General features: G+C 38.5%; 1 protein-coding gene across 8 annotated transcripts in view; it reads left to right on the forward strand.

Annotated features, from left to right (window-relative positions):
- NCKAP5 (NCK associated protein 5) overlaps nt 1–26,538 on the forward strand; it is a 377,529-nt gene that overhangs the window by 34,319 nt on the left and 316,672 nt on the right. For all 8 annotated transcript variants that reach the window (XR_008204905.1, XR_008204904.1, XM_052676201.1 and 5 more), the window contains exon 2: nt 7,889–8,017. Coding sequence is in view for 6 of the 8 variants with exons in the window: in XM_052676201.1 (XP_052532161.1) it covers nt 7,949–8,017 (69 nt within the window). In the remaining 2 variants the exon portion in view is untranslated. The remainder of the gene's footprint in view (nt 1–7,888; nt 8,018–26,538) is intronic.

Raw genomic sequence — 26,538 nt, forward strand, 5'->3', positions numbered from 1 at the left:
TTTTTTTGAAATGGACGTAATTGCAGGATAGTCCTCTCTCCTGTTCTTGTCCTGATGAGAGAATGGATGGTTTCCTTTCTGCATGAACTCCTAGGACTTTTTGCCAACTCTGCATGATCAGTCCAGGAAAGTTTGGCCCTAATAAAGATAATCCTGTAGCAGAATGCAAATGGCACAGTTACCTTTGAGATCCTTCGAAGTTTGGGTAGGGAAAACTTGTACTTTTTTTCTATATACATTACACAGAAAGGGGAGAATTTCAAACTTATAAAGGAGTGACTTGTATTGGAGGATGTTAGTGCTGATGCTAAATGCCATTGTAGTCCATTACTTTCCAGGTAAATAAATCCTAGAGAGAGGACTTAAAAGCCTGTGCTTGGCAGACTTGTCTTTTACAATGAAAATGTCATTTTTCATTTCTTTTCTTAAAAAAGTAGGAAAATGATTGTGACTTTATCCTCAGTTGCCCATTTCTGACCATTATATATGATGTACCAGGTTCAGAATACTTGCTCTATCAATTCCAAACTTGTTATTGAAAATCTTTTTAAAAAATGTTACTAAAATGCTGAGTTTCAGTGAGATTTCCCCACCTTATCCCTGATATATTCAAGTATCCCATACTAAGACCTTCCCCTTAGTCTTCAGCATGAAAATGTTGATATTTTTCCATGGGAAACATCTAGCTGTCATAATGGCACACTAAGTTAGATGAATTGCTTCCAGCATTTCAAGTTTACCAGCCTTAAAGCACAAAATTCTAGAGGCATCTTTACTGGGATGTAGAAGAGACACAGTGTCCACATAGCAATTTGGGTGTATGGGTAACAACAGTTCAACAAATCTGACTACAGTTCACAAGGGAGACAAATCTACATTGAAGCCTACAGAGGTATCTGTCACTGTAGCTGTCTGCAGAGCATGCCTTCTGCAGATTAGCAGCTCAGATTACAAAACACTGCTGGAAGAGATTCAATGACTGAAGGAATCCATTATTAATATGTAACAACTAATATTACATAATTTATAATAGTATATCATAATAAATGATACATCACAATGAATGATTAGAAACTCATTTGCAAAAAAGAAGCTTTAGGTCTAATATTTCCTTCAGTCTGAATAGTCTCAGTTTTGGATATCCCTTTCTTGGCTCTAGGTTTTACAACACTCAGAAAGGTTTGAGTTCAGCACAAAAACCGAGGATATACAATCATCGTTGTCATAATCTATTTTTTATTGATGATAACGCTGTAATAAATCTCATTTTCCCCCCTTCTTACCCATTGCTGTCCTGACAACATATTCATGGTTTCTGTCTGCTTCTCTTTTGTCATTTTTTTTTCTCAATAATTTTACTGCATGATATGAATTCTTCATATGTCCCATAAAAGCAAACAAGGGAGGAGGGTAGTCCTTTGACCTTTCCAACATTCTTAGCTGTAATTTACTGGTAGTTTTTCTCCTCCCTGTATCATGGCCCATGGAACTCTGTGATAAAAATGGACAGCCAGTGCAAACACAAAATGCTGAAAAGGTTAAAGCTTTGATTATGTTAGTCTATAAATGTTCATAGTCTTTTTTGTTGCCAGAAAGAAAATGAGAGCTGAAAATGGCAATGGATGAATCATGCTTATTACAGAACACGGAAATGATATCAGTCCAACCTGTTCTTTTTAATGCTGAAAGAACGTAATCTTGTGCCCTCTCATTTTATGTCACTGCAACCCACCTTATCCTCTTAAATGAATGCATGCATCCATTTAATTAACCTGGTGAGATTCGAGATATAAATCTTCTAAATGCTTCCTATGCAATTTATCTTAACAGCTGTCAGAGTAATAACATCTTTAATGCCATGCTCTTTATTTTCTGATTTACTGAAATTCCTGGTATTGTTCTGAGTACACTGATAGGTTTGCTAGATTTAAACTGCTAATCTTTACTTGTTTAAATCCTAGAGGCAATGCTGTAGAAAGCTTTACTGAATGTTTAATTTTGCAAATAAATTGAAGATTATCTTGCATGAAAAACACATAAATGTATAGTGAAGCCTATAGTTCAAACAGGTTCAAATTTAAAATTCATTAGCTAAGATGTTTTTTTTTAAATGCTGTATTTCTAGAATATCTTGATCTGAGATTGTGTGTTGCTGGCTTTAAAAAATTGCTTTAGACTATCCTGCTTGTTCAACCAGCTCCCTTTCAAGAGCTGGAATAAGAGGGATCCATATCCTTTGGCTGTTATCAACCCTCAGTTTCTTTGTAGACCACCATGCATTGTGTACAAAAATTACATGATTTCTTGTCTCGTTTTGGCCTTCTCCTACTTGCTTGGTGCTGTTTTATATTGGCATTACAGTTGACTAATGGAAAGTTTTCAACCTTACAGATTGTGACTGGTCTACATGCTGCCTGTGTATTTCCAGGGGACTAGGAAAGAGTCTTTTTCTATCTATATATTTTCAGACTGACTTGACATATTTTAATGATTTTTGGAAGCTAACCAGGGTATCTGAATCTATGGGCTGAATGGTACAGCAGTGTTGTACTTGCTGCCTTGTAATTCTCGTAGTATTCTACTTATCTAAGCATTTTAGGTACTTGCATTGGAATTTTTTTAATTTAATTAACTCATTAATGCTGGCACATGGCACATTCTCCTTCCCTCTCTGAAAAATGTGTCTTGCTTATCTAAATAGCAACCTAATCCAGTGGGTGTGGATGTACAACGCATGCATTAGCTCTAACAAACTGCTGACCAGTCTGAGCAAATACCTGAGTGGTTTGAGCATTAGATAGGCAGGCTGTGCACATGGCATTGCTACGAAATTCACTGTGGGCAAAATAAAATAAATTAGCTAAGTCTCATATTGCATAAATGCAGATGTTGCTGTAGCTTTCTCTTTCCCAAGTGTTGAAGTTTGAAATGTCAGCTCATAAGAGAACACTGGAATTATTTTTTCCACTTCATCACTTAAACTCATGGCCAGGCTGAATACCTTGACAGAGAGAGATAGGGGTGTGGTAATGAAACCATTTTCATGGCTCACTTTTAATCACTAGGCAGAATTTTCTCATCTCGTGCGAAGATGGGGTTTTCTGCTCTTACTCCTCTGGTAATTTTAGCTCTCTGCCATTTAAAAAAAGAACAAGAAATACTCAAAAAACCTTGTACAAACTTAGCATTTTAGATTGCCCTAAGCCTGAGAAAATAAATGTAATTATTTTATGAGTGAACAATTTTTGAACTGTTGAGTACACATCAGCCTCATAATCCTGGATTTTTTTTCATTCCAATTTTGAGAAAGCCCTGACAAGCTTTACTGTCCTTACTTCTACTGCTTCTTCTACAAAGTTCCCCAAAATCAAGCATACAGACACCAGTGTTAGCACCAGAGTTGGCACAAAAAAAACCAACTGGCTGGACAGTGAAAGACACAATTCAATTCATTTAGACTCTCAGGAAACCGAATCACTCCAGAGACTGGTAATGAGAAACAAAATCTTTCACCTTTAGGTCATCTGTTCATTCTAGCTAGCATTTGCATTGATGAAAATTTCTGCTTTCTCATAGCTGCTTCCTGACCTATGCTTATTTTCATTTTCCCTTCATTGCTAAGGGATAGTACCTGTTCTAGTTATTCCATTTCAGTTTTAAAGGATGGCTGTTGAACGGGTGCAACTGTCCAAGTAGCAAAAAGGCCTTAAAAGTGATCACTGTGTAACTTTGGCCTCATTCTGTTACCTGACTGACAGCATGATATCCACAAAACAAAACCTGTCCTCTAGTTAACATGTGGAGTGACAAACAGACTGCTGAATATGTGTTACCATCCTACAGGTGTTTCGCTTTCTTGCGGTGCTAAGGTATGTTTAGCAGAGACTGGGGAGGCTGCATTAGATCTACACTGATTTAATGAAAGGATGTTCGTTTCCAGAGCTGTCATTTTTGTCACCTGTCATAACTGCTACATTTATATTAATTTGTGAGACATAAAAATAAATGCAGTCCATTTTCAGTTACTGAAAAGATTTACTGTGTGCTGGTTCCCAGCTGGTATATGTTGGCATAGCTCTGTTGAAATGTAGCTGCAGTTTTAAACTGCATGAAAATATCTTGGATGCTTATCTAAGGGATGTAATGTTACCCATTTTCATCAGCTAAAGCAATATACATCAATCATACTTTGTTACTGCTAGAAATGAAGAAAGTATTCAAATCCAAGAAATTTCTTGCACAGATTATTGAGAGTGCTTTTCTGTGTTAATCACACTATTGCTCCAGGGCATAGTGTTAGAGCCATCTCCCAAAGTAATGAACATTCCTGTATTGAGTAGTAAAATGACTGCACTTTAAGATATGTAATGAAGCTGATGCCTCTGGCTTGCTGACTGTGTGAGCCATGAGAGTATACCATATTGATGCAAGATCCTGCTTAGGTCTTCCCCTGAGACTTTTTGCCACATCTACATAAAACTCTCTTCTCTGAGCTCAATGCAAAACAGAAGACAGTAGGCAAACATCGGAGACCTGCATTCTCATAGACCAATCCCCATGTACCTCTTCAGGAAACGGGCATAATTGCTGAGTGCCTTCAGTGCCTCCTCCAGTGTGATCAGCATGGATAAACTCTGTAGTCCTGTAGACAAAAGTACTACAGTGGGAAAGCTTACTGCAGCACAACATTGTGCCCTCCAAGGATTTAGCCACGCAGGAATGCGGTATCAGTGAAGGCATCATAAATCAGAAGTGAGTTTGCAACCTAGTTCACACTTCAGCCAAACCAAATGGAGTCATCAGGGTCTGAATGCTGATCACTGGGGTCTCTGCTGTAAAGACATTGTCTGGGAGATACCAACAAGCAAATTGGTCAAGGAAGGCTGATATATTTCTACAGCCTGCTATCTTGGTAACCCAAAAATTGTATTTTTGATAGTTGGATAAACTGATTCAAAGTGCTTTTACATTTCAAAACCTTTCCATCTAGATGGCTATTCTCCACTGCTGAGCTTTTTGGGAGATGTATTACCTCCATTCTGAATTATTTTTTATCTCTGGGCTAGCCTCAAAGGAAGACAGATTTACCCAGGGGGTCATTTTTCTCTGTGACAAGAAGTTTGCTGCCCAAACCTGGCCATACTGAGATGGAAACTTGTTCTCTTTTTGTTAAGTACTTCATTCTGATGATTAAGTTTTTAAAAGACTTCCCAAAATCTTTTACTTTGAGGCACCAGCATATGTTGATACAGGTATTGTATTGTATTATCTCATTTGATAATTACCTTCAATTCAGAGCTTTAGGTGGGTTCAGTGTTAAGTTGTTAACTTTTCAGGAGAGATTCTTGAAGCCTGCTCATGATAAAATGCACAGAGGTTTGAGCGTGCAAGGTGGAAGGAATGCAATCTGCAGTTCTCAGTTGGCTTCACATTGCCTGAGTAGGTAGGTTGCTACCTAGCAATGTGAGGAGGCAGTAAATTCACAGCTTGAAGTGCCCAAGACAGCATAGCATATAAACTATAGCAATAATTAGCAATAATCCTTCCTCCTTTTACTTCTGAACAAGGATTTGGGGTGATTTTGCCAAATACCTGCAAACAGGCACTTTAGGGACTTGCATCAAATCCTTGTGTTTCTGCTGGGATAATTGGCTCTGACTGTAACTGTCACTGGCTCACTCTCAGTGATGCTCTGCTCACTGATCAACAGACTCTCTCAGTGAAGGTCATGCTCTCCAGGCATGATGAATGCAGAGAAAAATGATACAGAGATTATGTTAAGCTCTTTCTTTTGCTAATTTCTGGCATAATTGCACGAACAGCATAAGACTTCGCTTCTGTGTTTGTTAAAATGTATTGAAGTATTTTTTCTGAGATGTGCTAGCTAATCAGGAAGGAATGGTAATTGTGTGACAGCATGCTATTGTTCTTCCTTATTAGCTGAATTAAACAGCATTTGTAGCTTGAGGGGCAGTACTGCAGAAGGGAAGCAGGGATTTGCAGGTAAAGCTGGAAAAAAAACATGCAAGGAAAGAATGCTCACAGTGAAATAACAAATTTTCCTCCTATAATGTGGACAAATTCTCATAGCATGTGTTGCTTAAATGAATGTGTATAGAGGCTAATTTTTATCCATTTTGGAGAAAAATGGGTGAATTCTGTCCTTGAATAAACATAAACAAGAAATAACAAGTATAAGATTAGAGGCCAGGTGCTGTTTCTTAGAACACTGAATTCGGGACTGGATCGCTTGCTAGCTGGACCAGTTATCATTTCCTTTGGGAATTGTTTTTATGAGAACAGTCGTAGCTGTGATGTCCACATTGTGCCTGATTGTCTGAATTTGCATGTCTCTGAGAGTCCTCTGGATTCCAGCTGGCTTCTGAGACATACATGGCGTATCATGATCTCCTTGCAGGCAGCCAGCACTTTGCCAGTGTACCAGTCCCACACCCTCATGGCAGAGCATTCGGGTGCAGTGTTGGGTGGATCTGTCTGGATGGTGTTACCACAGTGGCAGATGGGCTCACTCACGGGTGTGCGTGAGAAGTCAAGGCTACACACAGCCTTGTGACACACCTGGAAGGCAAATGCAAGGCTTCTCTTGGAAGTGCCAGCTGTGTTACCCTGCAGCCAAACAGCAGCCTAGTGCAGTCACCTGGCTGCTTATAAGTGAAGATGCTGTTCACACTGAGTAAAAGAGATAAGAAACAGATGGATTTGTATTTTTTTGTCTTATTTTTTCAGTCAAACACAATGAATTACTCTAGGGCTCACATTAAATAGTGTTGTATGAGTTATACAATCTGGCTAGAATTGTATTTTTAAATAGGCTTTCATGTCAAGTCTTGACTCAAAGAAGTGGACAAAATCTTGTCATGCAAATTCTTCGTGTCTAGGGAGATATCCCAAGATAAGAGATGTAGGATGTTCTCTGATGCAGGAAACAGTCAGTATGAAGAATGAGAGAAAATTGCTGAATTTGGTTCTGCATTCATGGATCTATCTGCCTGGTTTAATGTGAGCTAGATTCTTACTTCTGTTACTTCACTGTTGTTTTCTTTAAATCCTGAATAACTTCATTACCTTTGCCCACATTTCTGAATCACACACAGTGTAACATTAAAATAGAAGCTAAAACTTTGAAGTATGTAAATCACCAGAAACACTTAAAAAAAGAGAGAGGGTTGGTAGTACTTGTAAGGTGTGCCTTGATTTTAGCAGAAATCATCAGGCAGGAATAAACAAGTCCTACAAATCAGTAAGACTGTTTCCCTCAGTGCTTTACTGGTTGAAGTTCCCTGGCCATTCTGCACAGGCAGGGGTACTATCTGATTAGCACAACTGAATCTTTGACCTTAAAAATGCAAGAAAAGTGCTGAGGGCATTAGTATCTCATTAAGGATAATGGGAGTTGAAAACTTTTAGAACTTCTCAGGATTAGGTCCAAAATTTGTACATCACAGTAGCAGCGCAGATGTGCCAACAGGCAGGGCTTACTGAGAAGTGCAATTAATGTGAAATGAACTGTTTCCATCCCGCCCCCTTCTCTCCGGCCCCAGGTACTCCTCTGCTTCCATGACTCCATTTCCCATCCCAGTTAAAGAGACTATTAGAACATGTGGCATATTGATAAACGAAGTAGGAGCAAGTTTTCTTTTTTCCTTTTTTAATTTCTCTTTGAGGAGTGACCCAAACATATTGGTGATATTTCTTTCTGGAGAGTTTAGCTTTTCTGGCGCAGTAAATTTTTCCTGGAACAGTCTACTATGGACACAAATTCATTAGCTGCTGGGTTATTACAAAGTTAATGATGAAAGACAGAAACTATTAAGTAGGATATTGAAATGTGCATTTAATTTTTTATTTTATTTTTATTTTTTTGCAGTGATACTGGAAACAGTCTGAAGCTTCTAGTAGATCAGAAGGAAAACAAATAACCTCAGCTATGGAGAGAAAAAGGCTACTACAGAAAAGGGAAACTGGGAAAAGACTTTCTCTGGACAGCAGCCTTGTGGTAAGAATTAATATTTACTGAATTTACTTAATATCTCTTCTGTCATAAACATAATTGTTAAGAAGGAATACTCATAGTCATGTACATTTTAAAGGTGTTTATCTGTTCATCAGAGTTTCACAACTTTTTCTGATTTTTAAGATTCTCCAGAGCAAAAAAAAACTGGAGGAATTTTACAGAATCTTAAATAGAAACCTTGTGTCATCATGCTGAAGTCTGTCCCTGACTTCAGGGGATTTACACAAGCAAAGAATCCAGAGAAATATACCAAACTTATAATTAAAATTTTACCTCAGCCTTTATAGGGTCACTCTACATTGCATTATACAATATGTGAGCTGAAGCTAGCTGTGGTCCTCTAATCAGAAATGCTTGTTTTACTACTGAGGATACTAGGAAAAATTTGCTCACCATAGTGAATGTAAAAGATAATCTAATATCTCCTGAACAAAAAAAAATGAAGGCCACATGCTGTGAAGTAACTGTTTTTGCTGTATATAAGATCTGACTTATTGAGATTGCATTCTATACTTACATTTAAGTAATATTTTCAAGTGATAACTGAGATTAACAAGTTTTTATAGCTGTACTGTGGATCCATGACTGGAAAAGGCTCCCAGATGTTAAAGAGTTGTGTGAAAACATAACTGTCCCAATGTCAAATACTCAGTATGCTCTTGTAACTGTCAGTGGAACAAATAGTGTCATAAGCAAAGCTGAGTGCACCCATGCCTTATCTTTGGCTTCAGTACAGGTTGTCTTCTGAGGAAGAAATTTGCCCCTGGCTTTTGGTAATAGAGTTGCCTCTTTTGTTTTTTTTTGAGTATTCACAGTACTGAATGGATGCTCAGAAGTGATGGAAGCAGGTGGGTTTGGCACTGGCAGCAGCAGGAGCCCCATACAGTTTCTAGCAGTTACAGTTTTTCTCCTGTGTACCAAGGCCACAAAATTTAAACTTTTGCTCAATGAACTGCACTTCTTCAGTCAAAAATAATGAGCCAAATTATTCATGAAACAATGCTTGTTTGAATGAAGAAAATAATTGGTAATAGAGAATAATCAAGAACTTTTTTTCTCAGACTTTACCAGCTGTCATTTGAAGTCCTTGTTTCTGATTAAATCTTGAGCGTAAGTTCCTCACCTATCAGAATATTGCTTAAACATGGTTAGTGGCAGTCATCCCTGCCTGCAACACAGGGCAGCATGGCCTTGACAAAGCTGTGCTAAGTCCAAGGTCCCTCTCCTGCATCACTTGCACTGTGCCTTGCTTTAGCATTTGCTCCCCGAGAAAGATAACATAGATATCCAATAAAATAATAGGATCTCTTCTGTGAGCAGTGAGTTCTCCCTAACATGCAGAGATAACTGAAGAACCTAATGACAATCTGTCTAAGCTCCTTTCTGCTCAAGCCTTGTGACTGAGGGCACTGAAAGAGTGTAGGAGCCTTCTTCAGTCTGTTCAGCCTGCAATGAAATCTGTGCTCTCAGCTTGCCCACACTCAGTTATGGGAAGCACTTCAAGCTTCCAGCACTATTAAAATTATTTTGGTTTTCTTCTGGCTTGTGGGCAGAGAAGGTAGACTTACAAAGAACTCACAATTCTATCAAATACTCTCTGAGTCAAGTAAAATTTATCAGGCATTGTATGCTCAGAAGTATGTTTATTCCCAGGGCCATCCTCTGTTATGAGTTCGAGGCTTATTAGCCCTGTGAAACAGACTCTGACATAAATCCTGCAGTTAAAATGTACTGTTGTGGTCCAAACACAGGGCATGAACTATCAATATTTACATGGACAAAAGAAAAACACTTAAGAAAACTCAGTACTGCAAGCTAACAGAAATGTTACCAACTGTGAATTTTGGACAAAGATGATGCTTAGTGTGGCAAATCAGTACTGTTTTTACTGGTGTAATGGACTTTGTGCATTAAGGTAGAAATTGTCCTTTCCCTTGGGTGACAGCATAGTTTGTTCTGTGGATGGGAACATGAAACTAGGTAATTGTGGCTTCCAAACCCATTTTATTGCTAATTTGGTCTCAACTTTCAGATGAGTTAGTGCACCATGCATAATTCTTACATGTTCCTGTCAGTTTTGACACTGTCACAAGGAATATTGCTGTGTAGCTCTTTAGGTAAAAAAGTACTTTGGATAATAACATATTATCTGCATGTTGAAATGCTCCTTGTAGAGGAGAAACCAAAACTGTGGAACTAAAAGAAGGCAGTGCTTTCTCCTTGCTCTTCAGCAGGTGGTAAGCAGGGCGGGAGGCTGCATACAGATAAAAACCAGCCTTCAGGCATTGGCTGGTGGTCAGTGCATTTATGCCAGTAAATGCCAGCTGAAGATGCCTGTGGTTAGCTTGTGATGCTGCTCAGGTAATGAAGGAAACGTATGAAGGAAAGATGAAGGGAATAATATTTTGCAATGTGTTTTGAACATATAAAACTATCATACCATCAGGATGACACACTTCTGTTTTTTACAGTGGCTTCTTCCTCCCATGACAGCTAGAGGTTATGCTTTTCTGTATAGCTTCTCAGTGCATATTTGCATTTTCAGTACTTGTGCAATACAGGTCAGTAAAAATTTTGTATTGAATAGAACATGTGCAACTAGGCTAAAGAGTGTCATCTGTAAATTTAAGTAGAAACATGTGAGCAGTGTTCACTGTTAACTGCCAGGTATTATTTCTTAATCAAGCAGGAGGGACATTTCAGGGAGTGCCTTCAGCAGCCTGTTAGTAAATCACACGTGTCCTGTGACTCCATTAAATTCAAGTTGGCAAAATGAAGCAATTTGTGTTCTTCTCATTTTCCCTAACCTCTTTATTGTTACTTTCATATCACAAGTCCCTCTTCATCACCTCTGGATCCACTGTGTTGCCACATTCCTTCCAAGCCCACTCAAGTTTTTACATCTCTTTTCTTCCCTTGCCTCTCCCCAAAGGTATTTTGTTTAACCTCTCAGGCATTCAGGGCTGGACACTTTTCTTGGAAAATCTGTCTCTGAATTGCTTGAGAACAACAGCTTGTCCTTGTTTGGTGAAGCCTTCTAGCATTATTTTATCTTTGAAGGAATTCTGATTTCTATGTGTTTAAAGGAAACATATTTCTGCTTTTATTCTCTGGACTATGAGTTACAAATAGGCGTTTCTGATAACATTCCTCACCCTGCTTGGCAGGGTGTAGTCTTCTTCTGGAATCCTTTTTCCATTATTTAATCTACAAATATTATGTAGAGATACTGAAAACCAAAAAAGTTCCCTTATCTATTGGATTCTGAATGTACAGACTATGAACATAGAATTTCATTCATTTGAATGAGGGAGGAAAAGAGGAAAGAAATATTTCTAAAAAATAGACTTGCTTCAATCTGATTAAGATATGTATCTGGGCCTTCAAAATATGAATATGAATTTCATCAGAGTGTTCTTTGTATTCAGGTCTATCCCATCAAACAGTCAGATTCAGGCTTCAGATGATGTAGATCCATTTCAGAGACCAGTGAGAATTTTCATAGACATTAAAATGCTTTTCCTTATTACACAGCACAGTAATGACTTTCTGATCACCTCATATACAGAAGAGTTCAGAGTTGTTTCATGTACTGCTCTTCCCCTTTCCAGTTGGTATCTTGGGGAAAAAAACTTTAAAGTGAGGGTAAACATGCTTTTAAAAAAATAAAAATGATAAGTGCACATATATGGTTATAGAATGAGTTTCTTAGGGCATATTCTCTCAATGAGTAATGGATATTTTTCTTTGCAGTTATTGATGAAGTGCTTCTGGTTAGAATTCAAATAAATTGCAAAAATCATAAGCTTGTTAGAATATATTTATTTGCAATACTTTGCTTAGCTCTCACCTACCTCAGATTGGATTTTCTTCTTCTTAGAATGGAAAATATGATTAGTAAACAGAAACAGATCTTCTGAAAAACATTCTACCTTACCATGCATCTTAAATCCTTTTATTCTTTGGGTTTTGTTAAAGAGAGCAGCTTTGCCAAGTGAAATAGTTTGAATATTTCATGATTGTAACAGTTTTCATCAATAATTTTTTTCATGTAAAAATCTTTCAGCATACATAGAGGGAAAGAACTAGTGAATGAAAGTAAGTAAAGACAAGATGGATTTGTAGTTTTTCACTTCAGTAAAAAAAAAAAAAAAGAATATGAAAACACAGGAAAGTACATTTAATGATTTTTTTTTAAAATTTGATTTTAATAAAAATGCAGCATACATTTCCTTAATACTGATATAATGGAGATATTTTTGGTGTGACAAAGTTTCTTCGGTAATATTTCCAATTTATTATTCAGAACATAGGGGAAGCAGCTTAAACAGGGGATGCTCTTAAAAATACCAATGAGAAGGTTGACTGTATATCGGATTCTCCTTCAGACATTCTTCAACACAAAGCAAAGTGAAGAAAAATTGCAACCAGCGCACAGACCCAAAGGCAAGCTTGCAAATAACTTGTGTGGGAGGGAGAGAGTTAGAATGTATCACTGCCACCAGGGCCACAGGTCTGCTCTGTTCACTGGGGTGCTCTTTGAAAATAATAAAAGCCCTATCTTTTGCCTGATCCAACTGCCCAGTCGTCTCCAAGACCCTTTTGATCAGGAAGAAGTCAATGTTTCAAGCTGTGCTCTTTATTTGTGTGGATAATTCCCAGCCTGACTACACACGTGGTGGCATTTAGCTGGGGAGGTTTGAGAACAGAATATCTTTTTGAAGCAGGCAGCATTTATCAAAGCAAAAGTTTTTGTTTTATTTAAAATGAGGGTTTTACTTCTGACAGCAAGCTGCAGTAAAGTGCTTCTCCAGCGGCTCATGAACTGTGCCCTGCTTCTTTCATTCTGGTCACACGCTCCTGTGGGTCTCTGTAGCATTAGCTTTAATGACACCACTTTGTGGCAATACGGGCAGCAGTGTAATGTAATGAATCGCACACGGGCATGGCAGTGCTAGCTACATGTAGCCAGCCGCAGATGTGTTAGCGACCTGTGCACCAGCTCTTGGTTGAATGGAAGCCCTTGGTTGAGCCGTGTGCACGTGCTATCTGTGAGTGATAGGGCTGGGGCTGGGAGCTGGAGTTACAACTTGGAGAGAAGTCCAAAATGTGTTGTCTCCAACAAACTTCTAACTTCGTTTTCGCCTCGATAAACCGGAGATTATAATAATTTCTTACCTCATAAGTATGCTGTGAACGGTCTGTTATTAGCATGTGTTAGTAGCTTGCTTTGATTGCTTCGTATGAATGGTGCCACAGAGAAAGCACTGTTATGGAAAAGCTGTGAAGAATGCTGTGCCAGCAGTGTGTGTGGGTTCTCTTTGTATGTGGGAATTAAATTCCACATATCAGGGAATAGCCCTGACTTTTTGCTAGCTTACTGTGACAATTGCAATGTGTCTGGCATCACAGTAAAGTATAACATATCCCAGCATTTTGAAATGAAAGATGTCACTGCAAATATTGACTAGTCAAATGCTGGCTAGTATTTTGACATTTGCACCCTGATTGCATTTTTTTCCCACCTAGAAGTGCTGCCAGTTTTGCATGAATATGCAAATATTTTCAGTTTGCTGAAAACTTGAACTTTTTCTGTGTGTATGTAAATTTTTAATTTAAAATTTCATGTGGTTCTGCTTGCATACAGCTTATACAAGGGCACAAGCAGGCAATGTGAAAGTGTGGTGCAACATTGGAAAAGATGCAGAACGGGAGCCTCAAACTCAACATTTTCACTATGAGTTGCAGAGACAAGCTAAAACATCCATAGCATTCAGTGCATACAGCAGAGCATATGCTAGAGAGAACAGTTTAATGAAGTCAGTAGGAATGTTTTGTGATAGAAGGCAGAGCGTGGAAAAGAACAGCAATGAGGTGCACAAAGTGGTGCTAATTTAATAGATTAATATTTGCATGTTCGTAAGGAAAGCCTTAAAATGTAGAATTGATACAAAGATTCAGTAAGCCAAATTAGTAAGGCAACATTAGAAAAATCTAGTGCACATTAGTGTTGCCTGCACTGTTCTGTAAATCTGACAGCGAGGATATCAATCCACAAGACTGGGCAAATGCAGCCTGAAAGGCATAAACCGAAGTGCTATCAGTGCTCTATATAAAATAGGACCCTGAAATTTGCTTGTAACATCATACAAAAAGAAAATTCCAGTGTCCACAGAGTGTGCAAAGACAGAAGAAGAGAATTAGAGCAGACTGTTGTGTTTGAAGGTGCTGGATGTGCCCTAGGTTTTTGCAAAAACTGAGCTGTCTGTAAATATATTGACAATATCGTATATTTGTCTGCATTTACATTTTTAATAAAGAGTAAATCAGAAAAGGAGCTGTGAAACATCAGGGACTACTCTGGTGACAGTGATAGAATACGAAGGAACGGTATGAATTCGAGGCTGTAGGATCTGTGGTGTGATTTTTGGGTGGTCCTGTGTAGAGCCAAGAATTGGACTTGATCCTTATGGGCCCCTTCTACCTCAGGATTCTATGATTCTATGACTAGAAAATACACACAAAAAAAGAACCATCTGAATGAGTCAGTTCACAGCAGCAGCTGGAGAAAGGGGAAAGAGTAGTGGGGCAGGAATGCTTAGACTTCACTGACACCAGACATCACTGGTGCTGATGTGGGAGAAAGTGTGGTCTGCATGAGTTGAAAGACATCATTTATGAGCAGGCGGTACCTCCAAGGTGATAGAACTATCTGTGTTATCTTGGATAAAGACAGCATAAAGTTCCCAGTTTCACCAAGCAAGATGGAAGACGTAGCTCAAAAAATATGGAGGCTACGAGTTTGTAAGGACTCAGTGCAGTTAGGAAAATTCCTGAGAGGAAAGTGAGGCCTAATGTGAAGAAATGACTCCATTATCTACCAGCTCCCTAGAAAGAACTGAAATCTGTGCTTGGAGAGGTAAGGTACTGTCAGTATTGTCCTATTACTTCAATTGAAACTCACTGATACCAACAGAAAGCAGTGAGCCTTTTCAGGAGCTAGAGATGGTAGATAAACAGTGGGCACTACTTGCATAGCAAGCTAGAGATGCTGCTTGAAGAGAGAATGAAAGTGAAAAACTCATATATTGCACAGAAACCAAGAAAAAATTGCATGGAGCTTGTTGTTCCTGAGCAACAGTTGGAACAGTATTCCCGCTGGAAGATGCCTCAGTGGTTTATTGATCAAAAAAACTGACACCAACACAGACAGAAATGCACTCACAGAAAGGAATTATTTACCATTTATTGCTGCACATCAGAAGTTACATCAATACATATATATGGCAACACAGTGACAGCTGAAACAGAACATAAATCCCCAGAGAGCATGCTTTGACAAACTGTGGGCTGTTGCTTTCTCATGTCTTTAGCACATAAACTTCAAGCAACAAACATGAGGCTTGAAGGTTAAAATGAAAGCTTGAAGAAAAAATTCTGTATCTGCTCTGCCCTTGTTCCTTGTCAAAGAACTTGATGCAAAAGTGGAGGAAAACTGAGAAAGTGCAGAGAACAGAAGAGGTGATTTTGCTAGTTCCTGCAAATTAGCTGGCAGATGGGCTGAGAAAAACAGAGGGCAGTGATATTCTATGGCCTTTAAAAGCAGTAGGAAAAATCAGTCTGTGTTACTGCAAGATATCAGCAAATTCCCTACCACACTTTCAATGTGAAAACAGTAAATCCTAGATGATTTTTTTAATAAGCCTTTTAAAGAAATTGATTTAACTGCAGAGGAGGAACTAAAAACAAAAATGAAGGCAAAAGCGAGACAAGTGTCTATGTATATTTTGAGAGAAGAGAGGAAGGAAGCCTCAGCGTGGCACAGTGCAAAACTTGGGTACGATTGAAAGAAATGGTTGTCAAGTATTCTGACAGAAAGTGCAAAGACTGAACTACAGGAAGCTCCCAGGTCCCCCTGTTCCCTGGTCTTTCTCCATACGACACTGAGTGCGGCTGTGTCGGATGCAAGCCCAGCCAAAGAAGAGGAAAGGTCATGGAGAGATTTGGGTTTAATTTGACGTACACACGTTGGGGCATAAAGGTTGCATATCATTGAGCTTGCTAACCACAAGCAGTTACCAGGGGAAATGGGTCCTTATCTAGGTCTATTAAGCTAAAAAATTCAACGTAATTGGAGGCTTTGCCTGCCCAGATGTTAAGAGCAGAAGGCTGTCTGTAACAAGAGATCTGAGGAGATTGGGGTTAACTAAATAGGGATTTTATTGACGAACCTTTTAAAATGCTTCATGCCTTCAGCAATTAAACATAACACCCTGAGAAGGACAAGTCTCCTCTGTCTCTCACAGTTATCTGATTTTTCTCAAATACAGTCCTGGGGAGAAGAGAGTGAGCAGTTCTGTCCAGCACTGCTTTATAGTGTTCATCTAATTCTTCACCCTGAGAGGCTGCGTGTGGACAGAGAATCTACCTCCTATGGGCTCAGCCCTGGTATGGCATCCTCTCAAATGTTCTATTATCGATACTGCTGCATTTCTAGAAGAATCTTCATTTCTCTCATGGAACTGTGTGCATGTAACTATAGAAAGAGAGAAAGAGATAGAAATCTGAGGTCCAGGAAAATTTAGTTTACAAATTGTATATTCTTTTGGCCTTCTTGCTCATTTCATGCTGTATTTATAACTTTGGTGCTTATTGAATGCATGGTTTTGCTCATAATCTTCAGTTTTGATTTTAGATGCAATGTTTCCCTCTGAAAACTTTAATTAAATCACTGTATGTTTTACTTTTATGAAATTTTCTGATTAAAAACCAACATTTCAAAAAACTGGCTATTTTCAATCTTTCAGATATACTCTGCTTCATATTATCAGCAGAACTACAGAGAGCTACTCAGTGTGACTTGAATATGGCTTTTGCTCAGCTCCCCCAGATGCAGGGACTTTCAGGAATAGGTGCTCCAAAACCAGACATTTTCTTTTTCTAGGCACTGGGGTTGTGAGCTCTAATTGCTGGGGATGCTATGTTGGCAGTACATTTCTTGTTACTTCTGATCACCTTGGAGCTTTCCTCTGCTTTTGTCTTTAGGGTCTCATTTGACCCAAATAGGACGTGAGTTAGGATTGTTGTGAAATATTTACAGTAACTGGCTATCAACATCTGGCATTAGGGCTAGGTGACAATGGGTATTTTTTCTAGTGTACAAAGCAGGCCCAAGTAATTTTGGCTGGGAAATAGTTTCTGAGTTCATTTCTAGAAAATGAATTTCTGTAATTACACTTTGGAGTTTTTCATTATAGTGAAAATCTCTACTAGGTCCAAGGGGAAAAATTACCTCCACTGTTTCCAGACACCCAATATGTTTTCCCTTTGCCTGAATTTATGAGTTGTGGTGAAGATAATTCGCAATGTGATCGTGTTTCAGGGCAGTGGTTTCTCTCACTGAATCCAAAACCAATGTACAACTGTTTGTAAGGCTTCTAAGTGTCTTTGATGATGTATGCGTATGGTACATGGCCCTATAAACTCCTACTAATCTGTATTTGTTTCCTGTGTGTTATCCACTGAATGGTGCTACAAAACAAGTTTTTTTGAAGTAGTAATTGTTTATTCTTTCTTCTCAGAATTTTACAGCATAGACTGTAGTCCTGTTCAAAAAAGAGCAAGACTTTATTCTTAATGAAAATACTCTTATTTGTATTGTTTTGAAAATAAGTTCAAATCTATCCTTTTATCAAAGATCTTTACTGAAAGATGAGTTGTTTAATTTAGAGTGACTCCACTAGGTGCAAATTCCTCTGAGATTTAAGCATTAGACCTAGACTGAATTAGAAACTGGAAATTAGAAATCAGGATGGGCATGTCCATCCTAGGAAATTTGATGCATTATTTTGACATATTTGTTTTCATCTATAACTAGATTTTTACTTAGAAATTGCTGCAGAACCTTCAGAGCGTTACCATTTATACATCTTGCTGCCCAGCTGCCCCCTAACACACATAAAGCCACCAGTGTCAGATTTTCTTTCACAGTTCTTTCAATGCTGAATTTCTCTCAAGACTTGCAGAAACTACAATTTCACTGAAAGTCTTCAGGTACAAAATTCCTGAACAGCTCTGCTATGGATGTACGAGATGGTGTTTGTAGCTTCAGCAGGTTTATCTATTGCATTAGTTAACAAAGTAGAAACATCATGGCCCTGACTAGATAGAAAGATATCTCAGACAGCAAAGTACACACTTTGTCTATGTTAAGGTGACAGAATCTGATATTGCAAGTGTTTGCTTCTTATTTTGTTTGCATGTCTTCTACATTCTTTAAACCGCAGGAACGTCAATGGACTTGCTCCTGATGTACATCTGTCTAAATTAGACAATAATGAGGCTAAAATCTTATATTTATTCTGTAACTACTTTGACTCAAACATTTTTATTTATCAACTCATATCTCATATCTGTTTCTCCTGTTGTTACTGAGGATTGGATAGGATTTTTCTTTCATGTTTTGTCTTTGAAAATTGAATTGTCTTGCAATACAGAATCACATAGGTTGTCACTGGCTAAGCAGCAGGCTCCTCCTAACCCCCTTGCATGTATGGTTTTGTTTGACAGAATTATTTACTTTCCAGCCATCCGGTAATCTTGGTTTCATCTACAACTTCAAGCTCTCCTTTGAGTACCACATCAACAACATTGACAAGACTTTTTTTAAAATCAGTCTAGGAACTCAGCAAAACTCAGGTCTTGCAGTCTCAGCAGGATGCAGAGAGTTTGATTTATGTCTGGATAACAGCACAAGTTGAATTATTGCAGTAACTGCCTCACAGCATCCCAGATTGGCTGCTACATGCTATTTGTAAATTTGTGCAAAATTCAGTAGCTAAAGGATGTTCAGCTTTCCGTGCCCCAAAATCAGCACACCACACCTATGCAAGGCACTGAATTATTTTGTAATTTGGCTTTGTTTAAAGCTAGAAAGTTCTAAATTCTCTCCATTGCCCATGTGCCAGTGTCCAGTGTCTTGGACTATCCCAGTGTCTGTAGGCCAGATGAATGGATTTTATGAATGTGACATGCCATTCTCTGGTGCAGAATCCACTTCCTCCCAGAGACTATTTGGGGTGGCCTGGGGATGTGCTTTGCTGGATGCTGTATGATTCACAAGAATGAATTACTTTCACCTGTTTTATGACTTCCGTTTAACAACTGTGTTAAGGTTTTTCACTTATAACTATTTAGTTCTACTGATTTGCAAGTGAATTGCAGGTGTTTTGCTTTCAGTACATTGATTACAGACATGCTGGAAATCTTGAACGCAGGAGTCCCATTAAGTGGGACACTGGAAACTTTCAGACAATGTAAGTCACCCATTCCTTTGAAGGTCTTTACTATTAAAACTTCAGCTCCCAGAAGTTACATTGTCAAAGACGAGCTTGGCAAGGAGTTGCAAGCTGAAGAAATGCAAACCTTATCTACCATATCAAGGTAAAAGATTTGTAATTATCCACAGATGAAAGTATTCTTCATCTGCAAAACCTTTCCTGATATGGATTTGACAATTAAAAGGGGTTCAACTACCTTATTATCTGTATAGAATAGTTTATGTGGAATCAAAATTACAGCATCTACTTTTTTGGTACAGAATTAACTTTCTAAAATGAGCAATTATATTAGTTAATTCATTTATACTTTAAGATTAATTAAAAAATAAATCCTTTAAGTATTTCAAGACTGTGATTATTTTATTATACTAATAGAGGAATAGTAACACCTTTTTAAACTTTCAAGAAAGTCAGAACTAATTAAAGACTTACAGCAAAAGTTTTTCATAGCTGAAAGTTCCTTCTTCAACAGGAAAATGCAATATTCATTTTCTCAAATGGTAAATGCATTTTCAATGTTTTTCCATTTGCACAAAGAGGAGAGAGTAGGAGCTTTCTTGAAAAGTGCACTGCTTAGAATAAGACAATACTGTTGAGCTGGGGGATGAGACTGAAAAGATCCTGTGTGCTCTGACCCTGCTACCTGCAGCAGATGACAATCAGGAGATGAGTTACAGCACTCCTAGAGCCATGTTCTAAGGTTCTAAGGGCAGAGTGATGTTTTCTGAAATGTGTTAATTTACATATGGGTTTGAGAAAACTGGTTTCCAATTAAAAAAAGTGAGCATGTACCACGTTAGAAAGTAAACAAGGGGGACATACTGATGCTTATTTGCCTTATTTTGACTGTTTGAGTTTGTGATTTCTATCCTTCTTTTCTGTTTGGAAACTGTTAGGTTTTCTTATCATTGTCTGTTGTGCTTATTAAAATACACAGTCATAAGCACACTGACCAGGCTTTGAACTTGCTCTTCTTTTCATTCATGTATAATAATACGTAACATTTCAGGAAAGATAGGGACAACATATAAACATCTGAAAATGTATTTAAGATCAATTTTAATGTGATTTTGGGGCACCAGAAGCAATTGTGAGATAAAATATGCAACCTGAACCAGTTCTTCTTTTTGTAAAGGGTAGAAGAAATGATATGGTAGATTATGACGTGCAGATGGAGCGGAGAGGGGCAAAGTTTAATGCCAGCTGGCACACTTTCTGCCTCACTAATGTCTATCTAACAGAAGAACATTTGTGTTAGCATCCTTGTCAAAATCAGACTTCCAGCCTGAAACTCCAGTCTGAAGAGAAGACAAGGCCTGATTTCACCCCTATCAGCTTCAGAGTAAATTGAGAATCATTTTGAGAAAGCCAGTAGACCAAGCCCTTATGTGATACAAATCTGCACTGATGGTAACTCAGTTTATACTAACCCAGTATCAGCTGGAATTAAGAGCTTAGCAGCCAAGCAAGTGTGACTAAAATCAGGTCAAGAGACTAGAAACCTGAAATATTTCCATTGCCTAAGGCTGTTTAAGGCTTGATGCTGTTTCTCGAAGGGCAGTCTGGTGAAATTTGCACAGATTTATGCTGGTCTGAGTGAAAGCAGGAGCCTGGCCCTGTAGCTCAGGGAAATTGCCTTTTTCACTCAGTGGAAATCTCATCAGCATACTGTTGTCTCTGTTTTTCATGTGTCTCTGTCAGAGAAAGATGTGTTGATAGCTTAAGCAGTTAAGCCTTTTTCAGTGTTTGAACTGATTGCTTGGGTTGTATGGCAGCTTCAAAAATGAAGCACTCAGTTTTAGCATCTTTCCTTTCCTGCCATCCTCGGGATTCTATGTGGGTTCAAGTGTTTTACAACCTGCAGGTATTACATGTCTTCTCCTGTATCAGTCAGCTGAGAGCACATACATTGGCAGCACAGGCCCTATTACAACTTATGGTATCTTATCTAAACATCCCTTGCTCAGTCTCTGATGTTTGAGTCAGGGGATGGATGTCACACAAGATATAAGATATGTTATGTTGAATTTCCCTTTCCTTCAGGGAAAGCCTATAAAGAGTGGAAAGTGCTAATTATCCATTTCTTGTTCCCTTAACAATTATAATGATTAGAAAGTTTTATTTAAATAAAACTGAAGACATACTGTCTATTTTCTAGGAGGAGATAATTTCTTTCTCATGGTTAGCATAGGAATTCCAAAGCCCAAAATGTAAGGCTGTTGGAAATGAACTTTGAGAGTGTGACCATGAGCTACTGGGTCTGACCTACCCCTTTGTTGTCAAGTGATGTAAAGATGTTGTAAAATACTGCATGTTCAGTGCTCAGTGATGGTAGAAGCTTGATCTATACTTCTCAGAGGAAACATGCCCTGCCTTTGTACTTCTCAAAGTTTATTTTGATAAGGCTGAAAAGTGGAGAAATAATGCAACATTGACATGGTTAAGTTGGATGAGCTGTGTTGCATTTAACGAGTCAAGAAACTGATGTTGTTTTGTTACTCAGTTGGTGTTAAATGTACCCAGGGTGCATGCAAGATGTATCAAAACTGTGTGGTGAGGAAGGCAATTAGCTGTGCAGGGAAGATAAGCAGTGAGATGGTGCTCATTTTGTATACTTAGGGAATCGCAATATAATATAATGCGTGCTACATTTCCACCTACAGTGCTTCTTAGACCCACTAATTTTTGTTTGTTTAGTCTGAAGATTTCTTTAAGAAACAGATCCACTCACAGGCAGCCTGGATTTGAGGCTGGGCTTTGCACCCGCTGGAACAACAGAACACAAAGCAGCATTGCATCCACTGAGCACAAACATGCCTCAGTGAATAGAGCTCCTTAAGCTTATTTAGCACTTTGCACTGCAAAATATGCTAAACAAAGAGCAAATTGCTGCTCTAAAGAGCTTGCAGACATAAGAACCTGGATCCATATGATACAGTGAATAATCTGTGCCAGATAAGCCTTCTAGCTGAAATGTTCTGAAAAAGTTCTTAATTGGAAGGAATGATGGGATGTAAGTGGGAGTTATGTGTATATCATTAGCAAGAGAACAAATGTCTCCAGCTTTAACTAATGTTGACTACAATAAATTAAAATAAAAAGGAGCAAACTGACACTTGATTTGAAGCTTGGGATGAGTGTTAATTTGAATTTTCTTGCAGCACCTGGCTTGTTTCATAGTCTAAGGATTACTTAATTGGAGTCTTTGTACTTCAATTTTTTATTTTAAGAAATGTCAGGTTATTACAAGTTCCAGAACTAAATAATGTGAAAAAAATCCTTTCAAGACAGATACTGTTACAATTTGTTATTCTGCGACTATGAATGGAGTTTGTCTTGCCCATCCCCTGTTAAACATCCCCAGCTCAACATCTGCTTTTGTGGATCTGAGCATTGCTTTCAGCTCTCCTTCACAAATCTGTTGCACCCTCTGCTGCCTTTGAGCTTGCTGCTCTTTCTGGGAGGTGACTTGCTGCTAAGTGAGTTCTGCTTTCAAAACGCTGCAGAGTTGATGAGGGAGGGCTTTGCTCATCTGCAACATCTAAATGCAGGTGACTGTCTAAGAACGAACATGACATGTTCATCTACGGGGGCACATCTTTCATGTGTGAGGAAGGATACAGAGGAGAGGAAAGTATATTCAGATTTGAACTGTTGCTTTGACGTTACACTGGTTAACGTAGCATTAAATTAACATGCTTTGTAGATACTTCTCAAGAGCATAAGTAGCAGTGCTGCTTAGGTACCCAATGAAATCAGTTCTGACGAATGCTGGAGAAATTACAAGATAAATAATATTACTTTAAAGTACAAGGACAGACCATTCAGAGTTTTCCTTTTTCATACTCTGGAGTCAGGTAAGAAATTTCATTTTTTAGCAGAAAAACAGAATGAACTTCTTTAAGATGATGATTACTCTCAAAGTCTCCTGTTTGTTTCAAGTTAGTTCCCTGTTCTTCGATTTAGTGCTTCTACAAGCTGCAGTTTTTCTCCTGCTATGGGGAGGAGAATTCAGTTCTTACGGAGAGACCTTAGATTGACTCTGAGCTCTCCATGTTTGGGGAGTTTGCAGGTTGAAATGCTGCCACACATGGTAGACATTTCTCATCTCAGTTCATTCCCCCAGTGGAGTAGGTCTTATCTTCTCACCACAACATATATCTGAGTGATGGGTGGTTGTGGGTATAATAAGTCTCATGGCTTCTTTTTCCGTAAGTAATCTGAGCAACCTGACCATAAATAATGTCAAAAACATGACCTTTGTCCCTAATCTTGCCATTTTGAAAAAGCATTTTGAGGGATATGTTTAAACGCGACGTTTCTATATCCTACAAGAATGTCAAATTTACAGTGCACTCCTTGCTTCTGTAAACTTTTAAAGTAATAACATTGGCAGCTCAAGCAAGCAGAGTTATTCAGTTCTGTGCAGATCTTGGGATACAATGAAATTATGATGTCAAGAAAATTCAACCCTTTCTTTAGTCGACCAAAAATATTGTCAGAAAACAAACAAGATCTATCTTTTGCTGGTGACCCAAGCATCCTTCTTGGATGTAATGATGCAATTTGAGAGTATTGTTTTATCCAATACCATTTCAGCTGTAGAATTCCATATAATGCATTTCAAAATACATGTGATATTCGAGTTTCTTGCAATTTTCTGTGATGTCCATTGTAGCAAATATTTCTGAGACAAACAAGCAATAAACCTGTCACTGAATGAATTCTGTGTGTTCAAAAATGTAATGACTGTCCTTGCTACAAAAGCTGTCCCTTCAGCTTCACAAAAGATGAAAATGCAGAAAGAGAAATTGAACTCATAATAGGATTCTATAAGCACTTGTATTTTAAACCTAATGTTTTGGCAGTGTATGTGACAAGTACAATAATTGAGAATACTTTTTTTTCTAATGATAAATAAGTATGTGAGATGGGATAAAAATTGGAAACTTTTCTTGTAATGTATACATGTTAATGTATTATAGCTGACATAAGGGAATATTTGCTGGAAATTAGTCTTTGGATTTAGGGTGCCTGTGATTAAACCAAAATTGGTGAGGTGAATGAAGACTTTTGTCATTTTGTCAATAAGTGAGCTTATTGCTTCCAACATTAGCACAAAATGTTTTAAATGGGGGCTATGTCCATCCAGGAGAGAAAATGATGCTTATTTGCCATAATTCGACTACAGTATCATGAGAGAAAACGTGTATTGCAAATTTTGCCATTACCATCTTGAAAGTTAACAAAATATAAGTTGGTGGCAGAGAACCTGGAGGATGAGCTTCATTTTAGGGTGCAGAAATGGGCTGGGATTGGAGCCTTTGAACATTGAGCAGTTTGGCAGTGGAGCTGAGAGGTTACCGCAGGCAGTGCTGACCAAAGCAGCCAGTTACATGGACTTCTCACCTGGCACTCTTACTGTGAATTTGCCTGCAATAGTTGCATTTGATCAATTGACGTGGCCTTGCAGATTCATGTCTGAAAGCAATAAGGAGTAGAAAACAAATGCAACATCCACATGGGAGCTTTTAAATGGCAAGCAAATGGCCACAGACACAAACCAGTTCCTGCCAAATGGGCATAGGCAGAATGCAGAATGCATCCCACACATCACTGCAGGCACGCAGAGAAGACAGCATTCAAACCCTTCATAAAGTTGCAGCATTTCCATATTTATAAAGGAAGAAGTAGCTACAGAATTTTATGTATCATTAAGTTACAATTTTCTAGGCAAGCAGAAACCTGTGAGTTAGTCAGGAGGCACATTTGTTATGGTAGAATGTAATATTTGTTCAAGCTAGGAGGCCTGGGGAAGGATTCAGAAGAAAATTCTCAAGTGTGATCCAGGAAAGCTCTGCAGGAGGGCTCTCAAACTGGGGTAACCTCTGTTGCAATGGGCTGTTGTTCGTTTACTTGAAATGAAGAAAGTATACAGCTCATGCTGAATCTCATGTGATAGATGAGACTGCAGTGTGGGCATTCCTGTCTGTATACTTGCTGAAAGGAAGGAGAATGCTGTGAATTTTAGTAGGATTTTTCTTAGGTAAATTCAATGCTATTAGTGATTTCCAGTTCTTCATTCTGCTCATTCAGCATTGCATTACCCCTGTCATATAAGGATGTAAGTATCCTAGAAGCGAAACTTATGCAGTATTTTCCTAAGCTGATGTTTTTCCAATATTTGAGACACAAACGTCTTGCTGAACTTCCTTACAAAGACCGCTTTCTTCCATTTTCTTTCCCATCTCTACTGAGATTTCTAGGCACTACAGAACCAGAAAAAAGCAGTAAGAAAGGGCAGTGTGTGGTGGGCCCCCTTCAAGTTTTTGTTCCTTTGCTCTTTCTGTGAATAACATAGGGTTTGCTGTTTATTTTATCACAAACAGGCAACTTGTGCTGCCCTGGAAAAGAGAGGGGCGTTGGGTGTAACCTCATAAAAATGCAGCATAAGCTGCATTTCCAGTTAGACAAGGCAACAACATTAAGTACAAGCACAAATTTCAAGCACCACTCATGTATTCTGTCAGTGTGAAATTCCCAAAGAACCTTATAATTCAGATTATAAGGCTAGATTCATAGGGCAGCTGCCCTTTGCCTCTTTGCCTCTGCACAAGGGTAAACCCTGATTCAGTGTTACCAAACAGATATTAAAATCTGTATGCTTTTTCAATTTGCTCACAAGCTGCCCAAGCTGCATTAGAGATGCCTGGCATCTCTGGTCAGTCCTCATAGCCCTGCCAAAGCTGCTTATAGCATTCTGGCCAACTGCAAATTGCTGAGGGACTTCCTGGCTTCCTGGTGTGTGTAAGAAATATCAAATACACTATAGAAAGGTGTATACTGGTGAGGAATGTGGAATTGGGCTGGACTGTGGCTATGTTTCAGCAAGTTCTGCTGTACAGAGGTCCATTAGCTCAGGGCTTTAGGGTCATAAGTCTGTGCTTACAGATACAGCTTGTAAGAGTATGTAAATGAATAGATAAAAGAGGATGAAGGCATATGTATGTATTCATACTCAAACAGTTTTATATTTGGACAGTACAGAGTTAACCTAGCTTTTACTGACTGAAATGGAGCACTGAAGAGATAACCTTACCCTCCTGTTAACCTTACTACTGCCTCAGCAGTCTCAAGAGCTCCTGTAGCAGGCAGAATCAAACA

Source organism: Tympanuchus pallidicinctus, unplaced genomic scaffold (assembly GCF_026119805.1).
Source record: "Tympanuchus pallidicinctus isolate F22 unplaced genomic scaffold, pur_lepc_1.0 scaffold15, whole genome shotgun sequence".
Classification (NCBI taxonomy): domain Eukaryota; kingdom Metazoa; phylum Chordata; class Aves; order Galliformes; family Phasianidae; genus Tympanuchus; species Tympanuchus pallidicinctus.